The sequence below is a fragment of the Phaethon lepturus genome, unplaced genomic scaffold (assembly GCF_000687285.1).
Source record: "Phaethon lepturus isolate BGI_N335 unplaced genomic scaffold, ASM68728v1 scaffold47947, whole genome shotgun sequence".
Lineage (NCBI taxonomy): Eukaryota > Metazoa > Chordata > Aves > Phaethontiformes > Phaethontidae > Phaethon > Phaethon lepturus.
The window spans coordinates 1-13,416 of record NW_010550680.1 but is presented as its reverse complement, the minus strand read 5'-3'; the positions used below and the strand labels follow the sequence as shown (position 1 = coordinate 13,416).

Sequence of the window (13,416 nt, the reverse complement as noted above, 5' to 3'; positions counted from 1 at the left end):
TCCGTAACAATGCAGGCTTGTAGGAAATGAATGAAACAAAGTCTTCAGGCAACTGAGAAAATAAAAAAATCTCTGAAGATGGGAAAAAATCAATGGCTGTTTCTAATCTACTTCTCCAAGGAAATTATGGATTGCTTGGTAAAATTACTGGCCTGAAATTGGTGGAGCTTTGTAATACCCTGATCTATGAGAAGCTAAACAAAAATGATTCTGACTTGCACTTGAAAGTCATTACTTTCACAAGTACCTGTGCATTTGCTCTTACAGAAGCTGTGCTGGTAACTCAGTGTGTAGCCTTTTTCAGAGAGTGAAGGGTATTATGTTGCACAGTACCTACCAACATGAGACAAGTTGAAAAAAAAAACCACAACAAAAACACTTGCCCTACAGGGCCCTAAGTCAATTTTGCAGTGGCAGGGTGTTCAAACTTTGACAACTGCCAATCTACTAACATACTCTCATGCTAGCATGTATGCTAGTTAATTTTGACATGTCTGAAGTAACACGCTATTTCAGTGTATTTCTGAGAGCTGTGTGCAACCGGAAGTGCAGAGACATCTGTAAGGCATTTTGATACTTCATCTTTGAAAGAAAGTTACATGGTTTAACATATAGCTGAATAAACTAGTTTTCCAGGGACTGCTGAAACAAAGCAATTAACTGTAAACTGCCTTTTATTTATGGAAAATGGAATGCTTCATTAACAAACATTTTAAATGGAATATGAACAACACATTACAAAACAAATGAGTTCACATAGGATTGAGTGACATAATATGGCAGCAGCTTAAGAAAAAAAAAAAAATTACACTTACAGTAGCCCGTAAGTTACAATTAATGGTAACCCTGGGCAACAGATTCATTTCAGTTGCCACCTTGCATTAAAAATTAAAACACATTCAGTAGCGACGGTTGAAACGAGGATCATTAGGTCTGTTTGCTCTCTCCTGGCCAGCAAATCCTTCTCCTTGCACTCCTCCTCCATGCATCATCTGACTCTGGTTGCCACCTTGCATGAAACCTCCACGCCTAGAAAGTGATTCAGACATTTTAATTTCCTCTTGTCACTCTGGTAGTCAGGCTGACATAATGGGTGTTCTTTTAAAACTTTTTGTGTGATTTTTCACTCTTCAATAAGAGTGCTACATAAAAAACGTGGGAATATTTTATTATTCCTTGACAGTTAAATAATGAATTGCATAACTGATGCTCCTGTAAAATGTTTCTTTGGCCAATTTAAATAGAAGAGATGCCCCTTAAAAGGCAAACAAACACTTTGCTCTTTTTGAAGTTCTTACCCTGACATGCCTCCACGATGCATCACATGGCCAGGTCTGCCTCTACCTCCACCTAAAAAAGTCCAAATGCTTCTTTTATATCCACAATAATAGTTTTACTTCATCTCCAGGGATAACAATGCCTGTACTTTCTGCTTTACATAGCACAACTAACGAGCTATTGTGCAAGAAGCATACCTTGCCATCTCTCATGATCCCGTCCTATCATTCCTCCATCCACACTACTCTGCCATGAACGATCTTGATGTCCTTCAAACTTTCGACCGTGATCTCCCCAGTCACGTCCATCCCTGCAAAAGTATGAAATTCATACCTTCCCACATTAGCCAGAGCACACAAAATAGATTCAATTAAAACAACTAAATCACAAAATTACTCAAATACTTTACCAATGTACATGCAAATCTTGTATTTATATTGCTATCCATTAAGTCAAATCTCAGGAATAAGCCTTCTGTTCAACCCAACTAACATGACAAATAAGAAAATAAGATTTTCTTAATCTGGTTTATGCTACATTGATGTCCCAGTTTACTCCAAACATCCTAGCTTGTTGTTTTGACCAGTCAATTTACTTTTGGTGTTTTCTGTAGGCTGGCTTCATCATAGGACTTACTAAAAAAACAAAAACACAACACAAAAACCTCAGAACACCCCCCCTGCCCCAATCTGTAAGCATTTTATTAACTTGTTTTCCTTTCAAAGGACTGACAGGATTGTGCTTCCAACAACTACAAACTGGGGAGAAACTACTACCCTGAAAATATCAAGTTTTGATAGTAATGTTAGGTAAAATTAATTGAAAACATGTAGCTTTTCAGATGTGAGGTTATTAAAAAATAAAAATACTATGCCAAGATGCATGTTTTCATGCACAGGGCAAGCTGAAAGAGCTACTCATTTGTAGTTCATCCAAAAAGAACAGACTCATGGGTTAAAATTGGAAAAAAAGAATCGTACTTCCAAAAACTGCATCCTACTTTCACATATGGAAATACTCCTTAGATGCACAAGAAAAAATGTTTTCAGTTAAGCATACTAACCGTGACTGGGGGGGTATCCCTCTACTTTCACTCATTCTTCTGTCAGACCCATAGCTACCCCAACTTTCCCGAGAGTCTCGTGAATGACGGTCTGGTCCTCCATGGCGCTCATCTGGATAATGCTAAAAGGCAAAGAACACTTACAGGACTGCCCAAAACAAACTTCTGAATTGTTTGAAGTTGCTCAGCTGTAATTACTCAATCTCAGAATCATTTAGCATGGAAGGGACCTCCTGAGATCATCTAGTCCAACACCCCCGCTCAAGCAGGGTTAGCCAGGCCAGGCTGTCCAGAACAGTCTCCCATCAGATTTTTAGTATCTTCACAGCTGGAGACTTCACAACTTCCCCATGCAACCTGTTTCACTGTTTGACCACTTTCACAGTTTAAAAAAAAAAAAAAAAAAAAGGTAAAAATTGTAATTTGTTTTGTCTTCAGATGGAATTTCATGTGTCAGTTTGTGTTCATTGACTCTTGTCCTGCCAGTGGGCACTACTGAGTAGAGCCTGGCTCCATCTTCTCTATACCCTCCTTCCCATGAGGTATTAATACACATTGATAAGATAACCCCGAGCCTTTTCTTCTCCAGGCTGAATGGTCCCAGCTCACTCAGCTTCTCCTCATGCAAAAGATGCTCCAAGCCCTTAATGATCTTTGTGGCCCTGTGCTGCACTTACTCCAGTAAACTCTTATCTTTCTTGTTCTGGGGACCCCAGCACTGGACACAGTACGCCAAATGGGTGCTGAGTAAAGAGGAAGGATCACCTCCCTTGACCTTCTGGTGACACTCTTCCTAATGCAGCCCAGGATGCTACTGACCTTCTTTGCCAGGAGGGTGTAATGCTGACTCGTGATCAGCTTGTTGTCTGCCACGACTCCAACATCCTTCTCTGCAAAACTGCTTTTCACCTGGTTGGTCCCAAGCATGTAACCTGCTGCACAGGGTTATTCCTCCCCAGAAGCAGGACTTTGGATTTTTCGTTGTTGAACTTAATGACATTCCCCTCTGCCCAATTCTGCAGCCGATTCAGGTTGCTCTGAGTCTTACAGCTTAGCCATCAGTAAAGGGCACTTGAGGATTCCATGACTCCGTAAAATTAAGATCTCACTGCTTTAATGTGCCCTGAAGGTTTGCCCCCCCCCCGCCCTCAAGAACATACAAACACGTCTACTAGTTTTGCTGTTATTTCCATGCAACCTCAGAGTTAATTTTATGTGTCCTTTATAATCTTTTGAAATACTTTACCTTTTTGACACAAGTTGCTTGTTTTGTTTGATTTTTATGAGAATAACTATATCTAACTTCAACAATAAACAAATCTTTGAACTAAATTTCATCTTATTAAAGAAAGCAGAACGATCTGGTTATCAATAGATATTTTGGGAGATATAATTCTTAACAACTGAAATCTAATCTGACACACACCATAGAAAACTAGGTTATAAGAAGTTAAGATGTTTCTGTAGCTTTATAAAGCGACTCACTTGTCCATCTCGATCTCCCATCATTGTCCTTGATCCATCTCTCCTACAAACAGACAACTAAAATCAGACTGTGGTAGTAAAACGTACAGCAGTCTATAAAAATCCATCTATGTAACAACACAGATGAAAAATCCTGATTCCACGTAGTGCCAACATCATCTACAAAAGGCACAAACAGCTGGAACATAGGGAAACCGTAACACATTCTGGATTCCTGGAAAATCCAGTTAGTTCTCAGGTATAAACCAGAATATGCTCATTAAGATGCTAGATGCCGACAATATTATTTAGAAATTTTTCAGAATCCTACAATGTGTGAAATAGCATTGCAAGCAGAACACTCTGAAGAAGCTTGCCAGAAGGTTTAACTCATGGCACAGTACAGATCTCTTCACAGTGATGTAAGAGAAAGTCCACAGCCACTAAGCCACACTTAAAACATAAAATGCAAACCAAACACACAGTAACGGCAGCAAAATGCGACATTAAATAAATTTTTGTCTTGCGATTTCAGGCAACAGTGGAGGTAAGACACCAACCTGTCTATTGAATGGTCTTGATAACGGCCACGATCCCTATGATCAAAGTCATGGAAGCGATCCTGGCGACTGAAATCTGAATGGTATCTATCATTCATTGCCATTCGTTTTGCCTCTGGCCAGTACGGATCATCTCTCCTGAAAGAAAGAACATGCTCATTTGAGTTAAGATAATGACATTTGATATTGTTCCCTCCCTCCAAACTGTGCAAACCAGAAGAAGGTTAATTAAGTTCAAAAGGGAGCTGAAAAACCTCAGAGAGGATAGTTTGACTGGGGCTATTAAAACATGATCCTCTCAATGCAATCGACAACTGATGATTAATGGAAGCTGAGAACATACAAATAGCTTTTTACAGCACAGGGTGATGAGAGAGAATCTGGCAGCAATGTTTTCTACCTGCATCATTTGTATTTGCTGGCTTTACCTGGCATCTATGTCGTATGGTCTTCTCATTGCAGACCGACGTTCTTGTTCATAGCGCAGTTGCTCATGCTGGCGTCGCAGCTCTTCTCTTTCTCGCTGAATACGATCTTGTTCTCTTCTCCTTTCGTGCTCTATGTGCATTCGTTCTCTTTCCAGTCTTTCTCTTTCCATCCGTTCTCGTTCAAGACGCTGCCTTTCAATTTCCAGTCTCTCACGTGCAATCTCAAGCCTCTCCCTTTCTTCTCGTTCCCGGATAGTCTGCAGGTGCTGCTGTCTCTCTCGACGCTCACGTGTGCTATTTTAACAGAAACAAAAGGTGACAGATCTAATACTTCAACAAATAAAGGAATTTAAAAAGGGGGTGGGGGGTGGGGAACAAAGAACCCCAAGAAATAAAAAAAAGAAAAAGCAGTATTAAAAACGAAAATCACAGTGACTGCAAACTTGCCTCAGATCCTTGAAATTATACCTGAGGGAAGTTGGGGGGGGTGGGAGGGAGGGCATGGAGGGAAGACATTCAGCGTACACATGAATTACTTGTATTTAGAGACTGATCATATTACTCCCACAAAACTTACCTGTAGGGGCAAATAATCCTATATGGTAAGGAGAATTTGAATCCAAATGCCCCAAGCTCATTCATTCTACTCAAATAAAATATCCAACTCTATAAAGAAGTCAGAATGGTATTCTGGATAATATGACTCCACTAAGGCTCATAAATCTACCCATGAGAAACTTTTACCTCTCCAGTAAGAATGATGAAAGCATTTCTCCCCGTCCAACTCAACTTACTTTAGCTAAATAATAAAGTTTTGTAATGTGTGGAAAATGTTTTAACGTGGACTTCAGGTCACAGTTTTAGCAAGGAATTTGAAGGATGGCCTTTACCACCTTTTATCCTGTAATTAAACATCATGAAAACAGAAATAAAACCCCACCAAAAATATTTAAATACCCAAATTAGGTTCTTAACTTAAAAGATACAATGTGGAAACTTCGAAGAGTTGCTGGAAAATCCTCCAATTTTTCTATAAACCCAATGTATTTAAATACAAAAATATTCATCTTGTTTTATTTCAAACACTATAGAGACTCTGAATGCTATGACAAGAAAACCAAGCTCTTATTCTGAAAATGACAACTTTTCTCCTGGTCTTTCCCTGTATATTTTGAGTCTGTCAAGTTTAGAATTATCATTTCACCGCTACTATAATGCACACTCAGCTAAGGAGAACAGCATACTGAAATCAATCTAAACCACAAAATGGAAAAAGAACAAAAAACAAACCACTTTTTTCCAAACACAATTTCAAGTTTAGTATTAACAGAATCAATAATTGGAGCTTTCCCAATTCGATAGGTATGTGACCCACAAACATATAACAAATTACAAGTGTATAAAACCAAAACCAAACAAAAAACCTCTCTCTTTATCTCTTAGTCATTTTAATAAAACCAAAATTACATTCATTCTAGGAAGAAAGGAAAAAAAAAAAAAAAAAATCACTGTTGCTCTTACCGGCGCTGCTCTGCCTCCCTCATTTTTCGCTGTGCTTTAATTTTGTCAAATGGTACAATGCCTTGTCTCTCTCGGCTCTCTGATTTGCGATCCTGGCCCTTAATGCTCTGTATTTAATATTGAAGCAGAGAAACTTAATGGAATACATTTATAAAAGGACAACTATCACAAAAAAATACTTTAAGCTGCATTTCCATTCATACATATCATGTCTCAAAGTAATTTTTCAAAAAAGTTGTTCTTTTTCAACTTTACAGACACACCGTATATTAACAGAGTAACACGTGCCTTCTCATGTTTGTTTGGCAGGATTTCATTCCTCAATATGGTATCAGCTGTATGAATGGTATTTTACTCATTATGATCTAAATCCACATTATAGAAACTGTAACTGGACAAATCGGTACGACAAGCATAGGTTACATGTAAGCTTGGCAGGATTCAGTATTCGTTTCTAAGGAAAACTGACACATAATGTTTCCCATGCAGAAACATTACTTACTCTGTCTTTTGATGCAGTTGATGTTTTCACACTAATAACAGGTTCTCCTTTGGATTTATCCATTACTACTGTTCTCTCTGTTCCTTTACTTCCTAAATAAATCAGGGGTTGAGAGGAAGGAGATGGAAAAAAGAATCAAACTACATAACCTACACCACACATTGCTATGCCAGAAGTTATGTTCTCTAAAATGTGAAAATGGACATTTAACCCTCTATTAAAAAATAATTTTTTCATTACATCTATTGCAAGTGCTTCTGTTAAGGATGACACAATGTCAAACACTCTTCCCCTCCCCCTTTTTATACCTTCTGGTTTTCCAACTAAGAACCAGAAATAATTCTAGAATATTGGCAGTTCTGTGGAAAGAACTACCTAAAATTAATTATTCATACTTCATCATATCTTTTACTCTATGAAAAAAAGAATAGCCAAATTACCTGACTTAATAGTTTTAGGTTGATCCGATGAACCAGACTTTAGTTCATCTTTATCTTTTTTTTCTTTTTCATCTTTGTCTTCTGTCTTTTTAGGATCATCTTTTTGGTCAGATTTCTCATCCCTTTTAACACTGCCAGGTCTATAGATAGATATTGATATAGATTAGATTAATACAGAGTAAGAAAAGAAAATTAGGAGAATGCTAGCAACACAGTAACAAAGTAGAATTCTGATGTGGTAAGACAGTCATAAATAGATTTCCAAAGATTTCCTTCTACAACTTGCCACACCATAAAATAATCAGACCATGCTGTGCAGTTGTCATAAAAACTTGGCCATGATTCAGATATCTCAATGGGACATAAAACGAAAAATTCACACCACCATATGCTTAATACCCACGAAGTTTCTTATACAACATGACAATTACGAAATGCCAACGCGAATTATTTTGTTGGGCAACTAGGTGAAATGAAGGCAAGAACTTCTCAGCAAATAGGATTTAATAGAGGAGTTATGCCTCAAGAAGGTAATTAAATCAAAGGACTTAGTATCTCAATCTTAAGTGTCTTTTTCAGTTACTTTTAGCAACACTAGGGAAAAAAAGCATGGTGTTGAAGAGGAACACGTTCTGGAAACGGGATCTTGGACAACTGATCTTTAACTGTTTGTGACCACGACAACCTGAGAAAGCCCTATTCCAATGAGAGAAAAAATTAACGAAGCAGCAGTGACATAATGATAAAAATTCTCAAATGGCTTTGCCTATAGATTTATAACATCAAAGCACCACAATCTTTCCTAAAACCAAATATAGCTAAATTAACAGGTATGCTTGAAAATGCAATTTTCCAATGCCTACCTTAAAGCACGTAACAGAAACAATATTAAGTTAGGCACTGAACATTAACAGAAGTTTATCTTGTAGTACAAGTCGGAAAAATGCATCTATTGCTCTTTTTGAATGTTTGCCACAGAAATTCTTACTGTAACTTTGTTTCTCCTGACAAATCAACATAGACTAAAGAACAGCTAAACACCTTTGGACAGAGAATTTTTAGAACAGTACCTCTCACTGACTGTTTCTTTCTTTGCTTCATTCTCTTTTTTTTCACTTGTCTTCCTCCCAGCAGGTTCATTTTTGGCCTGAAATTTATTTTGCACATCATCAGCTGAGAATGTGGTCGTGGTCTCGATCATTTGTACAATTTGATGGTAATAGGATACCTTTGATGATCAGTACTCACTTTTTCTACAGAAATTATTTTCCCATGTAACTCTGTTTTGTGGAGGTGAGTAATACACTTTGTTGCTTCCTCGGCTGTAGACATCGTGACAAAGCCGTAACAGCGAGCACCAGGACTGCGAGCATTGGTGACCACTTTCGCACCTATCACCTTCACAAAAGAAGGAGGTATTACACTCACTGTAACAACTGCCCACCATTTAACAGCAAGAAGTACAAGCTCCATTTCTACAGTTTTGTTCCTGTCCATCATCATTCAGGAAACTTCTATTTTTCAGAGATTAACAATCTTAAGAAACAGGAAGTTTCCCCAAAAAATGTAACTTGAAAAGGCCCACATAAAACACCTGTTTTCATAGATGTTGATTAGTTATGCTCATATATTCAATATAGCTCACTTTGTATTACAGAAATCAACCATATTTCACAGAGATGTCATATTTTAAAGTACAGCTGAATAAAGAACATACTTTTGAGCATTTGCTTTGTTGCAGATGTACATTTACTTCTTGGAAGACTTGCCTCTGCTAATACTCCAAAGAAAATAACAGTAATTTTATTTAAGCCACTAAACATTACCATGGCATCTAAGCAGATGTAAGTAGTAGGCTGGCTGCTGCATAGTTTTTAATTACATTAAAAATTTTGTTGTGCATCTCTCTGATCAATGTTCTAGGTTACCAGATGGAATTCTGAACAAATAAATGGAAGGAAAGTGTTGCATTTTTATTGTTTTGAGGAACATTAAAAAGGTTTTACTAGCCTCATGACTTTCAGACAAACTCAAAAGCTGTGCTACACTTAATCCATTTTTGTACCTACTGTAAAGTCATGTTTACGTTCTAGAGTATTTTCATTAGTTAAACATTCAATAGCAGATTGCTAGCACATACAGTTTTCTTTTACCACAATCTGCTGACCACCATCTTTAAATAGGCTTCAAAGGTTTGACAAAAATCCTTACTGATGTCTCTGAAATCAATCTTCTATTAAACTAGCTCTTTCAATTTCCCAACTAACAGGGAGATTTAACTTGACATTTTGTCCATCATGAGTAACAACTGCAGGACCTGCCTCCCTGCTCTCCCCCCTCCCAAAACCAAGCCAAACCAAAAAACCCCCAACACTACCCAACAAGTGCTTTTTAAAGCAATTGCCAACTCTAGACAAAAATAAAACTTCAGGTACCGAGGCAATTCTTAAGATATTCCCCAATAATTACGTTTCAACATTTATTGCATGTTTTACTTAGTCCTAAGGAAGTCTTTAATAAACAATGTTAAATTCACTGTTGACTGTGAATTTCCAATGGGTGAAGATACTATACTACAGCACAGGACACAGAAGTACATGTAAACAGTCATTGACTGTTTCAAATAAAGGACCATAAATGGAATTTTATTTTTGTTTGGAAGTGAGCAACTGAATAAAAAAAGCAGTCATTCAGAGTGTACTCTGGAAATTTTTTCCTTGATATCCCACAGTATTTTTGATAATTTGATTCCTTTTACTGGTATTTTCAGTGACAGGAGCTTAAGAAGTCTTATTAAGACAGTTTCAAGTGAAAAAAACAAACCAAACAAAAAAGCCCTTACCTTCCCGTATTTGCTAAACAGATTCTTCAAATCTGTAGCTCTGGTAGTGGAAGCCAGTCCACTCACCCAAAAGTTTCTACCAGAACCGCTAGCAGTGCGACCTAATTAGGGAAACAAGCAAACAAAACCAAAACATACCCCAAATCCTAATTATTTCAACAACTACTTGGAATTAAAAAGCAGTTGCACAGATATTTTGTTTTTTTAAATCATAGAGCAAATGAAATGCAGTGCATAACATTCTACCCCCATGATTCACATTCCTGAAGGCAAGTAGTATTACAAGTCCAAAAACTTCTAAGACAGAACTACAAGCTTTGATACAGGCAACAGAAGTATGTTATGTCATTCTTCAAGAAAGAAACTGGACTAAGGCATCTCTGAAGTGGTTCTTCAGGATGTGCCTGAATACATCCCATTAAGCAAAAGACAGAACACCTGCTAGAGTTGTGGGAACTGTGTTAGTAACCCATGTATGCTCATGTCTTGCCCCCCTTATCTCCCCAACTCCAAAGGAATGATGATGGGATGCAGATCAACCGCACCTGTCAAGGAAAGACATTCACCATAAAAAAAGCAAGAAAATTTCTCTCCTATTTCTGCCCACACAGATTGCACAGTTGGGCTATGAAGCCTGTGACTTCAGACTGTGACTTGCAAGGGTCAGAAAAGACCTAGCTTTAACTATGCAAGAACTACAGAACACCCATCATATCTAAACTAGAAAGGTAATTTAATTAATGCATATGTACTTGTAAAGTCTGAAAACCCAATGTCATGTGATTAAAAAGTGTTCGAGCTGACTCCAAGTTTTAGTGTCTGCATTTCAACATGAGGTACTTGTGCAAGAATACTGTTTCCAGTCTCCTTTGAAATGTCTTTACTGTCCTTTTTATCAGTCTTGGTAGTGTTCAGTTCCATAGGTTTCAATGGATGGAATGAAGCAGGTTTCAGTCCAGCTACCTGCTTACAAACCATCTGCCTGCCTTTTTTTTTGGCGATATATGGAATTTCTCAGAACTGCTTTCATTGAGGGGAGACATTTCTTCCAGAAGAGAACATTGTTGTTAATATTTATTCAAGTTCCCTACGGAAGCATGCAATCATTTGTGCCAATCTCTTAAAAAAAAAAAAAAAAGAGGTCTTTTGTAGAAAGGAGACTAAGTCTACACCTGTCAACTTCTAGTCTCCAGAACTGCACAGAAAAAGGCGTGCTATGCGTGCAAGTACATGGGAGATACACCATCCTGGTGTTCCAAAAAACAGAGCCATAGGCTTTGATGCTTTTACTCCACACTCTTCCTCTAGAATTTTAGAACAGCCACCTGCAGTTACTCTGGGACCAGCATTCTGGAGAAAAATGAGCACTTTCTTCTTTCTTCTATTTTACTGACAATTTTTTAGATTATTTACACTACATTAACATCCTTTTTGAATAAGCTTCCATCAGTTCTAACATCTCCAGTTTTTGCCCTCCCCCAAGACTTAAAAGGTGCTCCTGCAATGGTACTGCACTTCCAAGACAAAGAAAGACTGCATCTATAAAATCTTCTCTAACTTAGAAACTAGAACGACATAGGTATTGGGAGCCAATCCTCACCACTCGATAGATCTTTCAGATATACATAAATCGACTGCCAAGTCCACCAGACTTATGACCTCATATATTTATTTTACTACATTCATTATTAATACAGCTGTTATAATGAATGCATGGAACATGGGAAACTCCTTGTCCTAAATAAAACCCTTTCATACAGGTGTGGAAATAGCAATGTATGAGTCAGAACTGACTTGTATATAGCTCTGCACCTTTCTTCTGGCTCAACCACTTTGCTCTGCATGCAGAGAGTGTTACATGATCAAGTAGCTACCTTTCCCCAGTGCTGTTTACTAAGCTAGAAAATGATGTAAACAAATGTTATGGAACACAGCATGTCCTCTGGAGGAAGGTATGCAGGGGCAAGGTTGTTATCAGACACCCAAGTTCCTGAAGGCTGTTTTGAATGCAAACTTGAAGAGGAGTTTTCCCAGTACACAAAAAAATACACTCAAATCCTTGGATATATGACAGCCTGCACAAAACACGCCTGTAAATGTTCTGAAATAAGAGAACACAAGATTACAGACTGTAAGCAAGGGGTAAACAGGCCCTAATGGAGCTGACTGTGAGGTCCAGTAGCTTGCACAGACAGGTATAAAAAGCAACTGACAATGAGTTCAGTCTGTGTTGTAAAACCTAATTAAAACCAAAGAAATTCTTCACGTCCGATCGGTAGACAGATCTCATAATGAGTTTCTTGCCTATTACAGGAATTGCTGGAACCTCCTCACTTACAGTGCTGAACTACCTGCCAACAGTACGCAAGAAGAATGTGAACAGACAATTCTGAATTTTCTGCCCTGGTCAGGTAGGAAGGAATAGAGAGATGAAGTGAGCTGCAAAGACTCAGCAGCCTGATGTATTAGAAGGAAGAAGTATGATGAAAAGAAGGAGCAGGTACTTGGCACTGTTGATGAAGAAATTTTCACCTTCCTTATGATGCATATTTGCACTGTAATTAGGATCTGCATGGACAAAGATTTAGTAACATCAATCTAATCTGAAGACAACATTAAGCTGTAAGTTTCTGTGGCATTTAAATATGTGAATATTAGATTCCAAATTATTTCAGCAAAACAGAAGACAGTATGAAGAACCACAGGCGTATAGTAAAGCAAACACAATCATGAAAGGCTCTTGACTCACTAAAACCTTGGTGAGCATCTTCAGTGTCATGAAGGACATATTTGCCACATATTAATGTCTACCTTTGAAGATCAAGATACAAAGAAAAGGGCACGACACAGATATCCTTGAAAAATGCATAAAAGGAAAATAGGGTTTTCGGCATAAATAGATTTAAAAAACATCCAGAAAGAGGGGAATAATTTATGATATTTAACAACTGCACAGACTTTTCCACTGAAACAACTCATCCAATACAAACACAGTTTCTCCAAGCAATCATTAAAGTACTATTTTTGAAAAGAAACATACCTTTCTCATCCTTTGAGATTATCTTTGTATCTCTGTCCTCCTCAACAGGGCTAAAGACAAAACACCACATTGTTCAAGTCAGAAAGAAAAGTGCCTAACTATAAATTACGAAATATGCTAAAATTAAATACCTACCAGAAAATGTTGCAAACGAAAACACACCTTTGTATACTTGATTTAAGAAATCTGACAAGGAATAATGAAGTCAGATTCTTAAACAGACTTACATTAGGAAGACGTTTACAAGTAAGAGTAATTTAAGAAAACAACCTTTGAAG

At 37.7% G+C, this 13,416-nt stretch overlaps 1 protein-coding gene across 1 annotated transcript; it reads right to left on the bottom strand.

The window, feature by feature from the left end:
- Positions 1-656: 656 nt before the first annotated feature.
- Positions 657-13,188, bottom strand: LOC104614412 (scaffold attachment factor B1-like; the record flags this gene model as incomplete). Its single annotated transcript, XM_010290622.1, has 14 exons — positions 657-1,029; positions 1,299-1,350; positions 1,476-1,588; positions 2,342-2,463; positions 3,827-3,869; positions 4,366-4,503; positions 4,794-5,087; positions 6,315-6,421; positions 6,817-6,908; positions 7,257-7,396; positions 8,327-8,403; positions 8,505-8,654; positions 10,099-10,199; positions 13,139-13,188. Coding segments are annotated over 14 exons (1,609 nt in total), but the record flags the coding sequence as incomplete, so codon positions are not given.
- Positions 13,189-13,416: the final 228 nt, after the last annotated feature.